The sequence below is a fragment of the Anolis carolinensis genome, chromosome 1 (assembly GCF_035594765.1).
Source record: "Anolis carolinensis isolate JA03-04 chromosome 1, rAnoCar3.1.pri, whole genome shotgun sequence".
NCBI classification, from domain to species: Eukaryota; Metazoa; Chordata; class Lepidosauria; order Squamata; family Dactyloidae; genus Anolis; species Anolis carolinensis.
This window is the reverse complement of record NC_085841.1, coordinates 160,645,217-160,665,847: the sequence shown is the minus strand read 5'-3', so window position 1 is coordinate 160,665,847 and position 20,631 is coordinate 160,645,217. Positions and strand designations below refer to the sequence as shown.

The 20,631-nt window shown below is 36.7% G+C and overlaps 1 protein-coding gene across 19 annotated transcripts in view; it reads right to left on the bottom strand.

Moving 5' to 3' along the window:
• Positions 1–20,631, bottom strand: part of plcb4 (phospholipase C beta 4) — a 263,855-nt gene that overhangs the window by 49,257 nt on the left and 193,967 nt on the right. For all 19 annotated transcript variants that reach the window (XM_062957597.1, XM_062957576.1, XM_008116150.3 and 16 more), the window contains 10 exons: positions 18,727–18,808; positions 17,328–17,428; positions 16,682–16,739; positions 9,981–10,089; positions 7,141–7,351; positions 5,569–5,662; positions 3,395–3,474; positions 2,929–3,013; positions 1,932–2,022; positions 560–655 (listed from right to left, as the gene is read on the bottom strand). In XM_062957597.1, coding sequence (XP_062813667.1) covers positions 560–655; positions 1,932–2,022; positions 2,929–3,013; positions 3,395–3,474; positions 5,569–5,662; positions 7,141–7,351; positions 9,981–10,089; positions 16,682–16,739; positions 17,328–17,428; positions 18,727–18,808 — 1,007 coding nt within the window. The remainder of the gene's footprint in view (positions 1–559; positions 656–1,931; positions 2,023–2,928; positions 3,014–3,394; positions 3,475–5,568; positions 5,663–7,140; positions 7,352–9,980; positions 10,090–16,681; positions 16,740–17,327; positions 17,429–18,726; positions 18,809–20,631) is intronic.

The following is a 20,631-nucleotide window of genomic DNA, read 5'->3' as shown; positions in this document are numbered from 1 at the left end:
TACAAAGCTTCAAAGTAGCTATGAAAGGCATTTCAAAAGCAGGATGCTGTGCTTGACAATGGCTCACTCCATGACAACCATATGTAGCAATCACTCTTTACCATCTCTGCTCATCTAGGAGTAGAACAAAGACCCATTCTATTTTAGGTACTTGCACACATGACAATGTTGCACAGCACTTATGTGCTTTGCCAAGAAGTCAATATTAGCACCACCAATATCTATGCCTGCTCTGTTAGCCCCGCATGATGGCATGAGTCCATTCTGTCCATTAAATCAACACAATACCATAGGGTCAGTTTACAAGTGAATATATTGTGAACTCTCTGCACTCACTGCATATAATCTTAGAATGAACAGCACAGTTATCAAGAGAATGACTCTTTTTGTCAAGAGTTGATGACTCATCTCACTATAGTCATTATGAAAACACAAACAAATGCAATCCATTAGCCTCACACTAAGACTAACTGCCAAATGAACTGAGACACTATAATTAACAGCAGGAGAAGCTGTTAATTATAGGAGGACAGTTTTTAAAAATAAAAAACAACCTTACCACTTTCTATTTCTTCTTCATTATCATCTTCTAAGATGCTGACAGGAGCGGCAGTTTCACCAGCTTCCATCATACTTTTCAAATTTTCTAGCTGTTCTGTTTAAAATAAAATGAATAGGCCAGAGACATGCCAAATGAAGGGAAAGAGAGATTTCATTAATCAAGATATACTGTAAAATCATTAACGCGTTAAAGCCTGGCTTGAATTCAAAAGGATGGGTCAACTTTTGTCATTATGACATCACAGAAGGATACTGAAATCCAGAATTCTCAGTCAACCACTATAGTCTGTGCTCTGTGAAATTCCATTCTAATTCTTTGGTGACTCTCAATTAACTTGTGAATTGCTGAACATCCAGACAATCACATGGATTATAAAAGGTACGCAATCAACTGTCTGATGATCTGGCTAGTTCCTATAAGAAGTCTCTAGTTCCTACAGGATGAGAGTACTGGCTTTACCCAGATGACCTATCTTTTTCACTGCTGCTAGAACAAGATAGACCTTCTCTGTTGATAATTACATTATTTGACTAATGTGAACATCCTCAGGTTTTTTTTTAAACTTCTGAATTCTTAAATGAAAACAGGAGATATAGGATAGGGGGCTTCAAACAATAAAAACATATGCATCCTACCACTAAAATATGTCTAATGCTAGTAGTTTGGCTAACAATCTTTTAACTGTTTACTTGAAAGAAGGTCTCATTGTATCCAATACAGTTGACTCTCCAGTTGGCATAGAAGGAATATTAAAAATTGAAAAACTGAAAAAACTGTTTTATGAGTGTTGAAACACACTGATGATAAATCCTGGATTGGTGAGAGTATTCATAGTTCATGACTTATTCTGCAAAAGTTCACACTAGGTTGTTTTGTTCAGAAAATCATGTTGTGAGCCAAAAACGAGCATTTTTTCTGTGAAAATTATTGCAGCACAAAAATATTAATCCCTATGCAGAAAATTTGGTAATTGGAGATTTATTCTGCACAAAATTCAAACATGGTTGATTTCGATAGATTTTTTTTTGCACAGGAATTAATTTTGTTGTGGTGAAATATTATTTTTCACATGGAAAATGTTATTTCCTATGTGTTCTTAAGTGTTCTTAAGTCATAAAACCACCATGTATGAATTGTGTTGAAACAATCCTGAATTGCATGTGGCCTACAATAAGATAACAAAACAATCCAACAATCCCCTGGTTAGTGATTTTACAATGCCTCACTAATAAATAACAGTGCACCTAACCTCCCCACCATTTTTCCCTCGGAATGCTGAAGGAAACTAGATGTTTTGAATAGCAGACTACAATATTATTTTCCACTGCAGATTTGTAATATCCAATTTTTTCAATAGCATTTGACTTACTTTTCTCCACTTCCGGTTTCAACCTCTTATTTTTAATAAGAATCTTTCTTTTCAGGTCATTTGGGGAAGGCAAGGGTCTTCCTGATTCAAGCTGTAAACAAGAAAAGAGGTATAACTAAGGAACATACATTAATTATGGAGGTGGGAAGAGGATATACAAAGTACAGTTCAATAGTTCAGAATTTGAACTATATGTGAGGAAGAAATCCAAGGACATATCTTATTTACGCCAGCATTGCTTGGTGCAGAAAAAAGAGACTGTACAATATAAAAACAACATAAAAACATATTTTAAAAAATACTGAAGCTGAGAAAAAACAACAACAGTAGAACCACCTGCAGCTATACTACAGATGATGAGTCGGTGTTAAGGTGTAGATGAAATTATTGGAGTAAAAAGGACACTGAATGAAAGCACCACATTTAATTGTAAGGAACATGCAAAAATAGACATGCCTTTAAACACATCTTAAAAGCAGAAGGCTATTGAGTTCCCAAGGTACGATTCTGCAAACCAAAATGCATGAATGTTGTGAATCAGTTGTTGCTATTGTGTACCCCCAAGAGATTTCTGATTCACTGCAAACCTATCACTGGGACTTCTTGGCAAGATTTGTTCACAGGGATTTGCCATGGCCTTCCTTTGAGACGGAGAGTGTGTGACATGCTCAAGGTCATCCAGTGGGCTTGCATGGCTTAGTGAGGGTTTAAGCCGTGGTCTGCAGAGTTATAATTCAGTGTTCAAACTACTACACTGTACTGGTTTTCTTTGAGGCAACAGGTGTAATAGATTAGCCAAAAAAGGTATCAAAGGAACGCAAGGCCATAAAAGGATTATTCTGAGAAATTAAAAGAGTATATATTTTTAGGAGTAAACCGGTTCAGGGGCTTCATGTTGCAGACATATGATATCTTTGAATATACATAACACTTTGCATCAAAATTTCCAGATTTTTTGAACAAGACAATGTATACAGAATGGTTGGAAGATACTTACTGGATATCCTTCTAATGGTTGCTTCAGCAGAAGGTCTCCAAAAATGTCTTCACAATATTTTGACATTTTGTATTGTTGATATTTGCTAGAAGAAAAAGCAATATTATGAAAGAAAGTATAATAGAACATTAAATCTAATCTACTATTTTAATGCTATTACATAACTAAAATGAGTTCAGAAAAGTATTCAACAACATACAAAAAGCTTAATGCCATAAACCTAAAATAATTGGATAACTAGTTAAAATAATTATGTGAAAGTGATGTTCAAGAATATTAACATTTTTGTTTTAAACCTAATGTTGTGATGCAACTGACATTTGACATTTTAAATGGAATGATACAAATGTGACCAAATTTAAGAATTTAGTATTGTTATATTGCTGTTATTAGGAAAGCTTTGCTAGAATTTCATTTTGATCATATCACTAAAATATGCAAGAGTAATATTTATTTCAAAATGTACCTGCAGTGGTTTTCAAATGACAGGATGACAGGATAGTCAGATGTTACAAATGCTGTTTCCCGAATAGCTTGAATCACGTCCTTCAAAATAAAAAAAAGAATAGAAATGGGTTATATGTGGAAAATAAGCAATCAAGATCCTATTAAACAGAAAAGATGTCGAAGGTTAAAACATACATGCACAACATACGCTGAAAAATAAAATAATGCTCATTGATTTATTTTGACTCATATCAGTAATATGGATAGTAGGATTCCCAATATCGACCCTATTGCTGAAGGAAGTTAGTTATGGCGGTAAGTAATACATTACACTGGCCAACACACATTTTGGTGCCTCAAATGTTAGCCTTATTTCTGGGTATATTTGACCAGCTGATTCCAAAACTGACATCAGTTTTCCCCTATCCTCTATTAATTTTAGTTTTTGAGATAAAGAACATTTGCCATCTACCAGTCGCCATCTGCTCAACCGTAGAAAACCATAATAACCATAAAAATCTAGAGCCAATGTGATTTATCCCAAGAAATTTTCTGAATCAGCGCCCCAAATAACCCCAGGAACAGGCCTAAAAACTAAGACACAAAGAAAAAAACATTGCTTTGTTGGGCTGTGTTATTATCTATACTGGCTACTTTATCTGTCCCACTGCTATCGGCAGAAACTTATTCATGGTAGTATATATATTCAAGTATAGGTTGATAGGGGTCATTCTGAAGAAAGGGGAATGTGCTAGCACTGCCTCAGGGTCCTGTTGCCTCTGATTTCTGTTGCTGCCATTTTCTCATCCAGGCATTCAAAAATAACTCATACCATTCAAGGGGATGATACCTTTTTTGAGAAAAATTAAGATACACTTCCTTTTCTTAAGCAGCATGGTGAAGAATGAGTTTAATCCATCCCAGGAAAACCTAAAAGAAATGCCAACCCCCTCTACTCTCTCAGGGCACATCTAGACAAGCCCATATCCTGGAACTGTCTTGGGTTTTAACGGATGCATCCAAATGATGCCTCTGGGAAAATGCATTAATTTGGAACAAACCCGGGTTTCCTTGGTTTGTTCCAGATTAATTAGCTACCTCATTAAATCCGGGCCTTCCTGGAACACCCGGGCCTAATGGGGTATTGGGCCTGTGGAGACTCACTTCTGGGTAGTTCTGGGACTACTAGAGGGTGAATCCCCATTACCATATCGCACCTTTTGGGCTCCTGGAGCCCACCTCCTTCCCCCAAGCCTGAAATTTACCCCTAAAAGTTAAAGAACATATACCTGGCTGCTGTAAGCTACCTCCTGGCATACTTGTGGGACCAAGCAGGGATTCTCTTCTTTGCCTCCCCCCACTCCTGGTGTGTTATTTTTGTACCAGGAGGATATGAGGAGGGAACTTATGGTGGTCAGGTACATTTTCCTTAATTTTTAGGACAAAATGGGGTGAATTCGGGATGATTACATGCCATGCAGAATCCGCCCCCCTTAGAAAGCCTGTTTTTTTAATGTGAAGACTGATATCCATGCCAAAGCAGGTTTTCTGAACCTGGTTTACTGCAGATTTTAGTCCTGCCTGGAAATACCCTCACTGGTCCTTTGTGAGGAAGTGCCAAAGAGTCGTCACTGCCATTTTCTTACCCAAATATTTTAAAAGGTTAGAGTTAGTGTCATGAGGGACAGGTAGAAGGGCTCAGCGATTCTTTTAGGATCTCCTGGGATGGATAACGCTGTTGTCCTTCACCACTCTACTAAGAGAAGGGGGTGGTTCTTGTTTTGATAAGAGTTAAAGTACTATACACAAGTATATACAGAATTTGTACCCCTACCCTTTCATTAAAATCACAAATGTGTCACAGTTTTTTTTTCTCTCTCTCTCTTTAAATGCTGTCCTCTTCTGTGGTGTAACCCATTATATGATACAACTACTTCACAGATTATGGGAGGATTTGCTTTTATATTGCTGTGCAGGTTATATTGACTCCAAATAACCTTTTGCATAGCAGTATAAAAGCAAAATGAAGCTACAGAATAATGACTGGTGGTATATGATTTTTTTTAAATTGAATAGCAGCATTATACTTAAGAGCAGGTTTATACAACTTGAAAGCCCAGTTCCCAGTAAAGCAATAAAAATGCATGAATAAATCTATGACTGAGGCTTTAAAAATTATTATAGGTGACTGACCTTGAAAAGTATGTCCGTACACATAGCCTTTCCATGTGTTATTATTGGTTCTTGGTCCTCACCTTTTCCATCCCAGCAATCAAGTTCAACACATCTATAAACCCAATGTGAAAAGAAGCAATGCATTAGAATTGCAGTCAAATATGGGACATAACTGTGGCTGTCTGAAAATCCATTTTCTATGTGCAGAAAGGCAACTGAGAGAAAGGGATGCACATTATAGGCCAAGACATTTAAATACAAATTAAATACAGCCGTATGACTCAGGTAGGGGAGCCAGTGGGCCAATTTTTGGGCCCCCGAAACAAAACAATTAAAAACAACCTTCCCAATTTTGGGAGGATTTCCGAAAACGGATCGGTACCCACAACAAAAGCTGGAAACGAATTTGGATAAGCTTTTACCTGAATGCACACCACTATCCAATACACTGCCTAGAAATGTGTGTTTTGAATCAAGACATTAAGTATTTTCACAAACGTGAAGATATGAAGGTGACAGGTAGTGGCTGAGTGGCAGCTGGTGAGGTGGTGTAACCCTTCAGGGTTCTTAAGTGGATCAACATGGTTCTCCCATTTCGAATAACTGACTCCTCCTGAATTAGATCTAAGCAAATGCTTTGGAAATGCACATGGCCCCTGCTGGAAATGTCAACCTTTTTCAAGCTTTTTCTAGTAATGTTTATCTATGATACTGTTGTTTACTGTTTCCTGTATGTATGTTCTGGTATGCAGCTTCCTTTATGGTTCATGAGAAGTTACAAAAGTGGTTGCAGACCACATGCTCTTTCTCTCTCTTTTTTACTATGTTGCCGGTTGACAGCTGTTTTGTTACACGAGTGATCCCCTGGCCGAATGACACAAAGAATTATCTTAAATATTTCTGAAACTGGACTAATAAGTTTTGTACCTGTGTATGTTGAACTCCTGAAGGTTGTGGGTACACCAAATATGTTATTTTTTTATCAAAGTCTACCTCATTTTGTCTCTTGAGTGCATGATATAAATCAAGTTGTTTAATGTGAGAGTATACATATTTTGGGCACTGAAAAACACTTCTAAAGCTCTGCCGTTTTTATGCATAGGCAAATTTCTGTTTTTCTAACAAATCAGAGATAACAGATTATTCAGTCTAACAACTGAAATCATCACCTTGCTTAATTATATCTGGTTGTATACCACAAGAGAAGATTCTGCTCTAGAGGATTTTTGGCTTTTCTTTGAAAGGTCTTGCTTTTCTCTGAAAAGTTATGATCTCCTAATGGTGTTTTCCAAAAGCCTCAACATAATTGAGACTGTTTCTTTGCTGCTGACAGGTGTTTAAAAACTGATAAAAAAGAACTCTGGTGAATTTTTCCAGACCTGCTATTCCTTTTTTTAAAGGTAGTTTTGCAAACTCCCCACATGTATTGTTGCAATATTTTTAATATTTGATATAATGTTTGTTACATTTGTAGTTATATCATACATGTATAGTGCATATTGAATTGAAAACAGTGGTGAATTAGATACATTTAAACAGTTTTGTAGCATAACTTCCCCTTAAAATATTCCCTGAAAACCACCGTCCAACCTGCATCCAGCTAAGAGGACTTGTCTATACATCTCCACAGATGACTTCCCACCAAACTGTCTTCCTGTGAGATACGTGTTGTGGGATGAGCTAATAAAATAATGAGCCAAAGGATGTTCCATTTCTTGGTATAGCTCTAAGCGATCCAGGAAGACAGGTGCATTCTCATCTGACATCAAGTATCGACAGAATCCATCACTCGACATGAGACCTGGAAAGCATGGAAAAATATTTTAGATTCCTTAGGTGTTCTTACTCCATCTAATGATGAAAGCACATATCTATATATATATTAGCTGTGCCCGGCCACGCGTTGCTGTGGCGTTTTCTAACGGGCAGCAATTGGATAAAAACTATTATTCCTCTCTCTGTAATTAGGACTTTATTTTTCTTTTCTTTTTGTTGTATCAACCTAGAGCCGTGGATGATGGGTTGTGTTGTCAAATTTCGAGGTTGGGGGGCCTGTAGTTTTGTTGTTTTGTCCGCTGCCCTGATGCCATCACTCTTATATATATATATATATATATATATAGAAAAGGGTGATGGCATCATGGCGACCCATAAAACAACAAAACCACAGGCCCCCCAACCTTGAAATTTGACAACACAACCCATCATCCACGCCTCTAGGTTGATACAACAAAAAGAAAAGAAAAATAAAGTCCTAATTAGAGGGAGAGGAATGATTGCTTTTATCCAATTGCTGCCAGTTAGAAGGCTAAGCTCCTCTAACTTGGTCTCCTAGCAACCCAATAAAAAATAATAAAAAACACTAAAAATAATTAAAAACACTAAAAAATTAATACAATAAAATACTATAACAGAAAATAACTAAAAATAATACAAGAAAATAATAAAATATAATAAATAAAAAGATAACTTACAATAAAAATAATTTAAAATACAAATAACGTCAAATAAAAATTACACAACAATTTTAAACCAATACCACCACCACTTTGCCACAGCAACGCGTGGCCGGGCACAGCTAGTTTTATTGTAAAATGTGGCTCATCTTTTTGTCATGGTCTGAATTCCCCTAATTTGAAAGGGCAATTTGATAAGGCAAAGTGTGGAGAAGGGTAGTGAAAAACATGCACCTTGTTGTGTAATGTTTAGAAAGAAATGATAAAAGTATGAGGAAATAGTATCCTATACTGGTGACGTAGAGTACAATTATGATCTTTAAACATCATATTGACAAGCTAGACAATTATTAATGGCCACTTTCGCAGTCTACGATAAAGCTGATTTAGGTTCCATCTACACTGCCATATAATCCAGTTTCAGAATGCAGATTAATTGCATTTAACTGGATTAAATGGAAGAGAAGACACATATAATCCAATTCAATGCATTTAATCTGCATTCTGAAACTGGATTATATGGCAATGTAGATCCATTCTGAGAGAGCTTCTCTTTATATATTGAGAAAATGCATTCACATTGTTTGGGGTTTGACAGAAGATAAATCAAACATTCTATGACCCTTTATTGGTGATTGTATTAGAAATAAATAGTGTAATGGAAACTGGGTTGTTGTGAGTTTTCCAGGCTGTATGGCCATGTTCCAGAAGCACTCTCTTCTGATGTTTCACCCACATCTATGGCAGGCATCCTCAGAGGTTGTGAGGTCTGTTGGAAACTAGGCAAGTGGGGTTTATATATATCTGTGGCATGATGTCCAAGGTGAGAGACTCGTGCTTGTTTGAGGCAGATGTGAGTGTTGCAATTGGCCACCTTGATTAGCATTAGCTGGAAGAGCTCTGACAGCTAAATGAGCTGTCAGAATTTAAAAACCATCTAAAGACATATCTCTTCCAGCAGGCCTATCAAACCGGTTTTAAGCATTAATTTTACACTCATGTTCTTTATTAATTTAATTTTTTGTGTTGTGTATTTTAATATGTATTTTATAGAAATATGTTTTAATATGTATCTTTTATAGAAATACATTTTAATATGTGTATTTGTGGAATTTTTGCAATGAATATGTGTCTTAATTATTATTCTGTAAGCCACATTGAGTCACAAGGAGAGGCGGGTAAGAAATAAAATTATTATATTATTATTATTTGATACACAACAAGATTAGGACACAGCATACAAGATCACTATGCTGGTTGTTGTATTGAATCACACGTCAGACACTTCCCAAGTGTCGAGGACTATGTGATGTATCAGCGAATAATGTGTTGTTGTTATTATTATTATTATTATTGACACAAAGACATAGTATGACACAGCAAACAAGATAGATATGCTGGATTTCATATCACAAAATTACAAGTCGAACACTTCCCAAGTGTCTAGGACTGTGTGATGTATTTTTGCATGATGCATGCAGATCCCAGTAAGGTAGCCTTTTGCAGTTGACAGATCGTAATTGTGTCAATGTCTATTGTTTCCAAATGCCAGTTGAGATCTTTTGGCACAGCACCCAGTGTGCCAATTACCACCAGGACCACCTGTAATGTTTCTGCCAGAATCTTTGCAGTTCGATCTTGAGGTCCTGGTAGCGGCTGAGTTTTTCCTGTTGTTTTTATTATTTGTTATTTGTTCCTATTGTTGTTGTTGTTGTTGTTATTATTATTATTTATTGTAATCCTAAAGTAATCCTATCAAAGGGGTTTCTAAGGATGATATCATGTGACTTGGCAAAGGTCACCTAGTGGTTTTCCATGGCCTAAACTACTACAACATGGTGGCTTTGCAGGATGCATAAGATATGTCAATTATCTTCTTAGTCATAAAGCAAAAGTCAAGATATCTTATGAAAATTGTAAAGCATCTTCAAAGGAAACCACAGAGTTTAACACCTCATACCCTCTTCTTCTTACCCTTGCTCTTTAAATCTTCATCTGGCTCATATGTCTCCACTATCTGCATTGCTCTTTTGGGATCATAGAATGGAAATAAAATTTCGTTCAGTCGAGGATCTCGTTGGTGCTAAGGAAAAAGAGAGAGAATCAGAAAGACACGATGCAGCTTTACTTCAAAAATGTTGGATTAATGCAGATATTGCAGTGGTGGGAGAATGCAAGTGCCTTTAAAACCAAGCTATTCTATTTTCTACATTAAAAACTGAATTCTAAATTCTCTGTGTGCATTACTTTATATTCATGTTAACTAAAACTGAATAATGTGTTATTGGTGTTATTGTTTATAAACTGTAACATTCATGAAATATATATACAAAATCACTACTCATTTCAGAATTCATCAATAAACGTCTTTATTTTCAATAACAGACTAGTGTGCAGTAGATTAATTCTGTGAGCTTCTCAATTTTTGATATTACCGCATAACTATTTCTTTATTAAAAAAATTACATTGTCAAAAAATTCTTTGCTGAAGTGGCAACTTATACAGAAAAAATATTAAGACTACCGTACAGAAATAATGATGGTGACAGTCTGTTTTTTTGGAATTCTGTGGATTGAATAAATAGTTTCACAAAACAGGCAAATTCATCTGCCCATCTATCAGGGTTTTTAATGAAAAAAAACTGACTTGTGTTTGTTTATTTTGAAAATACACATTGCTATGAAAGAGAATATAAAAATAACTATGTTGTATCTGAGTGAAGTTATCTAATTTATGTTAATGATATCAATGGCCAGGGTCCAAAAATCTTGTTGATATATGGTGAAGGCATGCACACGTGCCACATCCAAAATATTTTTAAAGTACAGACCTACATTTTATTTTATTTATATTTACAGTATTTATATTCCGCCCTTCTCACCCCGAAGGGGACTCAGGACGGATCACATTACACATTTAAGGCAAACATTTGATGCCTTGACATAGAACAAAGACAAAGACAAACGCAGGCTCCGAGCTGGCCTGGAACTCATGACCTCTTGGTCAGAGTAATTCGTCTCAGCTGGCTGCAGCTGGCTGCTCACCACACAAAGTGAAACACACAAAGTGGGAGGTACTGGTATTGGGGAAACCCGAGACAAAAATGTATGGAGGATGCACCATTTTTGAATTATGCTCATTAAAATCTGCCTAAAACAGCACATAGGCATAGACTACATTGCCATATAAAATCCAGATGATCTGCTTTGAACTGGATTATATTAGTATACACTGCCACATAATCCAGTTCAAAGCAGATAATCTGGATTTTATATGGCAGTGTAGACGGGGCCTTTGACTGTTGATCAAATCCTGCCTTCAACACATATTCCCTCAAATTTAGGGTGAAATTACAAACCATTTAAAATTAACATCTGCTCACTCTAAATGGAATTTCCAGTTTGTTACTGGAATTTGGTGGCTAACTGATACAAACAATTCAATCAATTGCTGTCAAAATCAGGTGTTATGATCATCTTTCGCATAGACTGAAGAGTTGCTTCAGAGAAACATAGAAAGACAGCCTGGGTGGATGGAAATACTGCTTGCATCCATCTCTGCTTGAAAGCAAAAGAACTGCAGGCAGAGAGAGTTTTGGTCAAGCAATAGGGCTTCTCTACTCTCTCATCACTGCACCTTCTAATTTTCTACTGAAAAGCCATTCCTGGAGGACAGGCAGCCTACCATGGGACAACTGGAGCTGGGTGGAAGTGTAAATCAGCAGAAACCAAAAATACCCACCCTAATCTTGCAAGATCATTGCAATATGTTAGTTGTATAAAACCACCAAATTACCTTTATGTATTCTCAAAAGCCATTGGAGTCTAGAAACAGGAGGTCTAAGAACTACATGAAGATGTCTTGAATCATGGCCAGCCACATTGTCCCTATGGAGTATATTGATGGGTAATGAAAAAGTCTTTCATCCCAAACTTGTTCTCCTCATCATTATGGCCTTTGGAGTTTTTTGGGAATTGTGAACTGATGTGTGTGTTGGCTACCTGAGTCTCATTTACTGTGTGGCATTTAGTCCCTCATACAATTCCTGGTTCACAAATTCTCATTCTCCCATGACAGCTGCCTACAGACGTAAACAATGGAGATTTAAACTCAACAGAGAAATGATTGATAGACATTTCATCAGAATTATATGACCTATATGTGATTAAACAGCTTTAGCATGAAATGTAATTTGGCTGAATGGTAATAAAAGTTGTGCACAAAAGAAGAACACATGCTTGTAATATACTGTGTCAACAACAGCAAAATACCAGTAGTTAAGAACAGGAAAGCAAGGACAAACTCTTGATAGAAGAACAACGGAAGAATTTCAGAAATATATTTACTATTGCAACCTAACAGGCTATAAACAATTGGCATTTTCCCAAAAATGTTTCCCTAGCTGTATACTGTTTGCTATCTAACGGGCTGGAAAATAATACATTTTTGAAAGAATGTGTACCTGTATTCTAATAATGCTATACATTTGTGTCTTTCCAATCAATGCAGGTACAGTAAAACAATTAGATGACATCAAATAATAACATTTATACATAGCAAATTATTCAAAATTTGATGTTAACAGAATCTTACAACTATTTTAGATTTTTGCTGTGTACTCAATGATGATGATTAATAATAATGATAATGATATTAACTCTGCTGAACAATCTTAAGTGTTTCTGGTTGAATGCTTGCTCTACTAGCAATTAGGCTTTCTCCCAAGTATATGTTCATTTTGTTTTAATTAGATGGAAGACATAAATGCATCTAGAAACACTGTGAGTTCAGGTGCTATACCTAGACTCCTACGGGCAGGCATGTTTTCAAAGTCTTCTAGCACAACAGTTTCCAAGACAGTAAAATCCAATGTTTTACTGTATCTCCAGTTAGCCCTAACAGAACATTGTAGACCACCTATCTACTAATGGCCAAATTCATCCACGGAAAGTAGGTTTTTTTATTTGTCATAGTGGATGGGGGCTGTATCCTGTGTGCCTGATTCTCCATCAAAACAAAACAAAACAAGCATAGCTGTAAAAATAATGAGGTATATGCAGATGCAAGCAAAATAAAATTATGGCTGTAGAAATCATTCCACCTAAGGAAGTGCTCAGTTGTAAACTTTACTTCTGGGAGAGAAAAGGCAGATAAATCATCACATATTTCATTAGAATTTTGGAATGGTCAGACTTTATGTAAGAGGAACAAAAGAATCATTGTTGTCATTTCTTAAATTTGGCATTCTGTTCAATGTCAAGTGATTCCCAAAGAAAAAGCAAACAAAGGAATTATCCTCTTCATAGTCAAAACATTCCTTTGTCTATTGCAAATATTACTATGAAAAAAATTGCAAGCAATGCCAAACCAAAGCATGCAACTGAAAACCCATGCCCTCTTAATTTATGCCACAAATAATATGCACTAGATGTACAGAGACTTAATTCCCTATACATTGATTTCCTGAGTATCTAATGCTACTAAAAATGACAGAAGCTCCTCTGTGAAGGAGCATTGCTTTAAACGAGAAAATTAACATGCACTAGTTTACAGCTCAACCACAAATGTATATTGCTCATCACAGGCAACACAAAGCTTTGCATTATTGGCTCCCATATAATATCCTAAACTACTGAGAAGTAGGTTCAGAATAAAGAAACAATCTCCTTCTGCTTTGTTGTTGTGTACCTTCAAGTTGCGCTGATTTATAGCAACCCTATCATGGATTGACTGAGGCTAAAAATATGTGACTATTCCAAGGTCATCCAGTAAGTTTTCATTTGAGCCCTGTTTTCCAGAGTTGTAGTCCAACTCTCAAACCACTGCATCAAGACAGTTACTGCTTAAACTACACATAAACACCTTATCTGGAGAACTAAGTAAGAAGGGAGGGTAGGGACTCTGCTTTGCTACAGGCAAATCTTGCCTGAGGTCATTTTGTTCTGGGGTAAATCTATTGTAACTGCAGGTGGTGTCTGCTTTTGAAAAAACTGGGTGCAAGCCATGTTCACAACAGCTTGCCACCATAGTAATTGAGAACGTAGCCTCAAATCCATCTTTTCCAGGTCCATCTGTTGCTCGCTCTTCCTGCATTCAGATCGACAGGTGACTGAGAGTAAAACAATGATCATTTGAGCATTGGAGGATTATGGCCTTGGAGATCAAGGTTCAAATTGGGCAATAAAAAACCACTGGGTGACCAAAGTCAATTCCTTAGGGCTAACATACATTGGGATTTACATAACAACAACTAATTCATTGGCTGGAAGAAGAGCAGTGTCGTGCCAGCTGTGACCCCCAGCAGGTGTACCCACAATATTTCGTACATAAAGCCATTGTGTTGTGTACCAAATGCTTGGAGGTTAATCTGTTTGGGGCATGGGTGGTTCCCACTCTCTACAAAACAAGATACAGTATAAAGAATTTGGGTGCCATATACGGTTGAATACAAGGCTGAATTGCAAGCCTGCAAATACAGGATGCCCCATAGAAAATAGGTAAGATGGGAATCCTAATAATATATAAAATCCATTATAATTTTACATTTAAAAGTAATGCAATTTTGCATATATTTAAATAGCTATGTTTGATTGTTGTAATGAAATTTTTTCATCTTCTTTTTCCTTTTCCGTTTCTAGGCACTTTGGTTGTTACAGTAGGCATAGTGTTATTACTGTTGTTTATGAAAAGCATCACACATTTAATTGAATATGTAATGAGAATATTAACATCGTTATCTGTGGCCAGCACTAGAAGTTTTATTAATGCCATTAATGAGCAACTCCAAATTAATTTTCCTAAATAGCTTCCCTGTTTACACAAATGTATATTATTAGCATAGCAGCAGCCTGGTACTAAGGGGATGTGTTTTACTATGAATTGTTTGTTACTGAAGGTTATAAACTCAAGTCCCACCTCCCTGTTTCAAAATACCATCACTGAATACTTGGAAATGTGTCTCCCCACTTTTCCCCAAGGATATAATAGGTTCCACTTGCTGTGTGAATTACTTAAATCCCAGCAGTATGCTAAGGCAGTAATAATGTCTATCAAGTTATCAGAGGAGCATTTTCATTTACCTCAAAAGGACTAGTTTTTGAGCAGGTATGCACAGTACTTCATTTTGAATCCACATGAGTAAAACATTTATTATACAGTGTAGCTACTTAGCTATCTTTTTTAAAACAATAATCTTCATTAACATTTAGCAAAATTATCCACTGGGTTTGAATTTGAATTCTAGGAGATAAGACAAGTAGAAGACTAGTGAATATTGTCCTTTTTTGCATGTCAAATAAATGGCTCCAGTTTATCTGTACATCACAAATGATACAGTAAAAACATTAAGAGATGGAAATCTTTGTTTATTTTCCCATGGGTAAGAATGAATAATTTCAGGAATTTTCTCTCTATTAAACTAGAATATGAAGATTCTGCACAAGTTCTGAGCCTCATTACAACTTTGGAGCATCACTGGAAAAAATCATGTCTGCCATAAAATATATGTGATTTCCCTGCTGCACCCTCACTAGCAAACATAACCCCCCTCCATCTTTTCTCCATGGTGCTTCATATCACCTGAACCTTCATTCCTCCTTTAGGGAAAGTTTCCTTGACTTTTTGCTAAGGGCCCTTCCAGACAGGATCTGATCCCAGGTTTTCTGTTTGTCCCAAATTATCTGGCAGTGGGGACCCATATAATCCAGTTTAAATTAGAAAACCTGGGATCAGATCCTGGGATATAGGGCCTGTCTGGAAAGGCCCTAAGATGACTCCATCCTAGAACAAACTGATTAGATCACCAGACAGCTACTAACTCAATCTCATATGTCTGATCAGTCATTTAATAGATGACAACAGCTCCAGGAATTGAAGGAAGAGACTGGTTGGAAATCTGGCCATTCATTTAATATTTCAAAAATCACTCATCATGATTGGAGTGTGAGATGCAATGCAGTTTTGTTATAATTGAAATCCTATATTTTGTTACAAATGATGTTCTATCTTTATAATATTTGTTTTCAAAACAATAACAATTGATTAAGTTCAACTCTAATCAGTGTCTTAGATCCTGACAAAAAGACTGTGTCGCTATTTGAATGAATCATGTGTGTGCTCACCAAACAGAATTAGGATTTACTTTCTAAAAATACCACATGGTTAGCAATTCAGGTTTCCAGCAAGAGGACATTTTGGGGAGAACATGTTGTCAATAAATCAGTCAGTATTTTAAAAACAAATACACACACTTCACATTGCTGAAAAGGCAATTGGAAAATATGACCTCCAGCGAAGAAGCATTTTTTTCAATTTCCCCTTCACCACCCGCATCCTCTTTAGAAGGACTAATTCATAAACATTTGTCTCCTAAAAATAAAAGGATTTCAAATCACATTGGTTAAAAGAATGATGGACACCACAACAAAACAATCCACACACAGCTGCTATACACTACAGTAGATAATCAATACAAGCAATTTGCAAAGCCAACATGAAGAAAATAGGAGAATGCATCAAGTAGGAGCTGATTTTTGCACCTGGATATTCCCAAAATGGAAAGATCAGCTGATTGGAAGCATAGCACATGGTGGCATGGATCATGCAATGAGAAGAACAGAAGAAGCAAGCCACGGCAGACAGACTTGTATGGTAGTTAATGTATGAAAAAGCTTACTTCATTTAGAAAGCTCACTAATTGGTCTACCGTTAAATAATCAGTTTTGTCTCCATTGCTGAAAAGAAATTTATTAGAAAAAGTAAGTTTTCATGTCAGATGCTACAGCAGGTGATTTACATGTTGACAGTTTTCATATTCTCAACAGCCATCTAATATTCTATCACTGATCTAAACTGTACATTTTCAAAAAGGGCATAGTTGCAATGGGCAAACATTACTAACGATGCTTGCTACAAAACATCAGTCCACCTCCCCCCGGCCTGTTTTATTACTTAGCAGATTTAAACACTTAAAAAACCAACATGTAAGTCTTCCACATCAAAATCTTAGTGTATGAATTTTCAAACATTAAGACTTTATTAACCTAGTTAGTTCACATATTATGTTAATAATACTAAAATAGCAGATTAATATTGTTAAGTTAGTAAAGCCAATTTAAAGACAGTTCCTGTACTTCTCTTTACTCAATACTTCTTGAAAGAGAATTTCTGATTGTTAATTTAGGAAGAAACTTCTAGAGAATAGAGATCTGAACACTAATATTATTATGGCATGAAGTTATGGTATAGTAAACATATACCACACCATCCTCAGATTAAGAAATATTTTGAAAAAACATTCATTTTACATATAACCAACTTACATTTTCCTAAAAAGATCCTCTATATCAGTACGAGGACATATCTTCTGAGTTAGCTCATAAAACTTCTCATAAGTAAAAGCTGAAGGCTCTATTTCATCATTCTGAAAAGACAAAAAAACTTCACTTTATTGTTTTATACTTACTCTTTTGACTAAACAAATTCAGCATTAACATAGAACCAAGACAATGCTCCATTTAGTTCAGATGTGGGCAACGTGTGGCCCTCCAATTCTTTATGGATAACAATTTCCATCAACCCAAGTCAGTATATTCAATTGTGAAATATGTCAAGTGTTGAATATGATTTTAAATGTTTATAATGATTATATTATTCTATTTCTATACTATCCTGAGATTCCATGATAATGGTTGCAATGCAGATACTTTCCATTTTTCATTTTATTGAGTTAATAATAGATTTTTAAATGTTTTAAAAAGTACACAATTAATATATTTAAAGATATTATAGTAAAGGTAAAGGTTTCCCCTAACGTTAAATCCAGTCATGTCCGACTCTGGGGGTTGGTGCTCATCTCCATTTCTAAGCCGAAGAGCCGGCGTTGTCTGTAGACAACTCCAAGGTCATGTGGCCCGCATGACTGCATGGAACGCCATTACCTTCCCGTCGGAGCAGTACCTATTGATCTACTCACATTTGCATGTTTTTGAACTGCTAGGTTGGCAGAAGCTGGAGCTAAGAGCGGGCGCTCACTCCACTCCCCGGATTTGAACCTGGGACCTTTCGGTCTGCAAGTTCAGCAGCTCAGCGCTTTAATACACTGAGCCACTGGAGGCTCCTAAAGATATTATAAACAGTACTTTTAACTTTAATTGAGTTATGTGTTTTAACTTATTAAATGCTGTATTTTAATATGTTGTTGACTTGTTTCCTGCCTTGATCCATGAGAAAAGAAAGTTGGCAAAAGCAACAACAAAAACAAATTATATTTGAAACAATGATGTATGGTTTCTCTTCCAGCAGTACTGAAATCTCAACACTAAAGTGACTATCCAGCTCCATCAGCATTAGAGTTTGGCTGGAAAACCCAGGAATTACACTATGAATATATTTTATAGGCCAGGCCACAATATTTTACATAATGTTCATTAGAGTTGAAGTTTTACATATTTTACTTAATAGACTTTGAAAAGGAAGAGAACTGAAAGTTCTTCACATTCACAATGACATGTGCAATGTTCTGTGTATATTTATAGCCCACGCTCTTTAAAATGTCCTACCTTTAAGCTGCATAAAGGTGAACCATTTGAAAATTACTAATTAATATGGTTAAAAGTGGGCAATGAATCACCTTTCAGAATTACTACTAAGTATGGTTGACCTGCAACTCCAATCTAAAATGGTTCATGTCCATCATTTTTTTAAATTATAATTATATACCTTTCCGCTGGGAAGACCCAATTCCTTAAGTGCCTGGAAGATCACCTTTTCAGTTTTCCCTGATGCAAACGTTCTGGTAATGCTATAGAAAAGAGAGAAGTCAGCTATTGAAAAATTTACATAGACCATTGTCAGAACTAGATTAGACATCTTTATTAAGTACTAATGATTATGGTTTCTTTATGATTTCTATAACTTTATGGTTTTGGATGTTAGCATTACAAGATAACACTAACATAATTGTGTGCATAAACAATACTCTTATAGACTAAAACAAATGTGTACAATGGTGGCTGTCCAGATCTTGTTGAATCACAACTACACAGCCGGAATAGTCAATGACAAATCTAAATTTTTCTATATGGATTTCAACCGTATTAGTGTCAAAGAAGCACATTCTTGCTTTGGCCTTCCAAAGGAGGAAATTTGGAAAGGAGATTCCACTTGAACATCAGGAAGAACTTCCTCACAGTGAGAGCTGTTCGACAGTGGAACTCTCTCCCCCGGGCCGTGGTGGAGGCTCCTTCTTTGGAGGCTTTTAAGCAGAGGCTGGATGGCCATCTGTCGGGGGTGCTTTGAATGCGATTTCCTGCTTCTTAGCAGGGGGTTGGACTGGATGGCCCGTGTGGTCTCTTCCAACTCTACTATTCTATGATTCTATGATTCTATGATTCCTGTGATAACTTCTTTCTTCCTAAATCCTAGACACTAATTGTAGCTCCACAAAAGCCTAGAAAGGTTAGTGTTTTTTTAAATCAAAGAACTGTGCTGACAGTTTCTGAACTTCTGCAGGAACATCTGGAGAACAGTTCTTGAGCTTCTCTAATCTGCCTTGAAGAAGCTTTCTAACTAAACTTCAGTGAAGTATGTGCATATTCAATCCCTATAACATATTTCACCAATTCTAAGACTCACTTTCCCCCCTGTTTAAGGGACTTCAAATATATTCAATGGCACCTTAGTTTTGAGGAAATGTAGTAATTGTTGTAAGCTCTCCTCTTTTTTCAACAATCACTCTGTGTGTGGCAATGCTGAATTCAGCGCAACCTGCCTCTCAGCCCAATTATTCTTCCTTGACCTTTTCACTGGAGTGAAGGGAGGCCTTCTTCTCATTAGGGCCACTGTGAAAAAGAAGGTAGGCTCCAAAGTCAAAGAAATCTCTAGTTGAAGCTTTAATTGTCCTTTGCTGTTGCAAGACCTTAGAAGGCAAATAGAGATGACTCTGATGGAGCAGAGGATCCAACAGCTCGAGCACCGTATTAAGACCCTTAAGGACATTCAGGCACTCGAGCTCTTCTTGGACACTGCACAACACGCTGCTGTAGATCTGCAGCCTGCATCACACCAACACCACCATGACCATGATCAGGAACCTTATGTGGAGATCAAATCAAAGGTAGACAACCCTCAGGCTTGGAAGGAGGTCACCCATAGAAGGACCAGGCAGCCTCCGCAGAACTCCTCTGCTCAGCTGCATTTACACAACAGATTTGAAATTCTAACACCATTAACATACAATCAGGAAACACATCTTGTGGAGGACCACAGTTTCTTAGATACCACTCAGTGGGCCACCCTTGATCAATGCGCAGGGGATAGCCCTGATGGGGACAGTGCATCACCACATTCACACTTATGTAATCATGCAAATGCTCCATCCCCAATCGTAGACTAGGAGCAACAGGAACATCCTTGGGAGAGTAATGGGCTCTCGGATGTATCTCAATGGATTGTCATTGATGAATGCACTGGGGATGTTGAGGAGGAGGACAACACTTTACACCTGCATGATTCACTTCAACAGGAACACTCTTCAGGGGACATACAGACTGTCTTGCACAAAAGGGACCCTACCAATCCTCAAAGGAAACAGGTCTTGGTAGTAGGTGACTCCCTCCTTAGAGG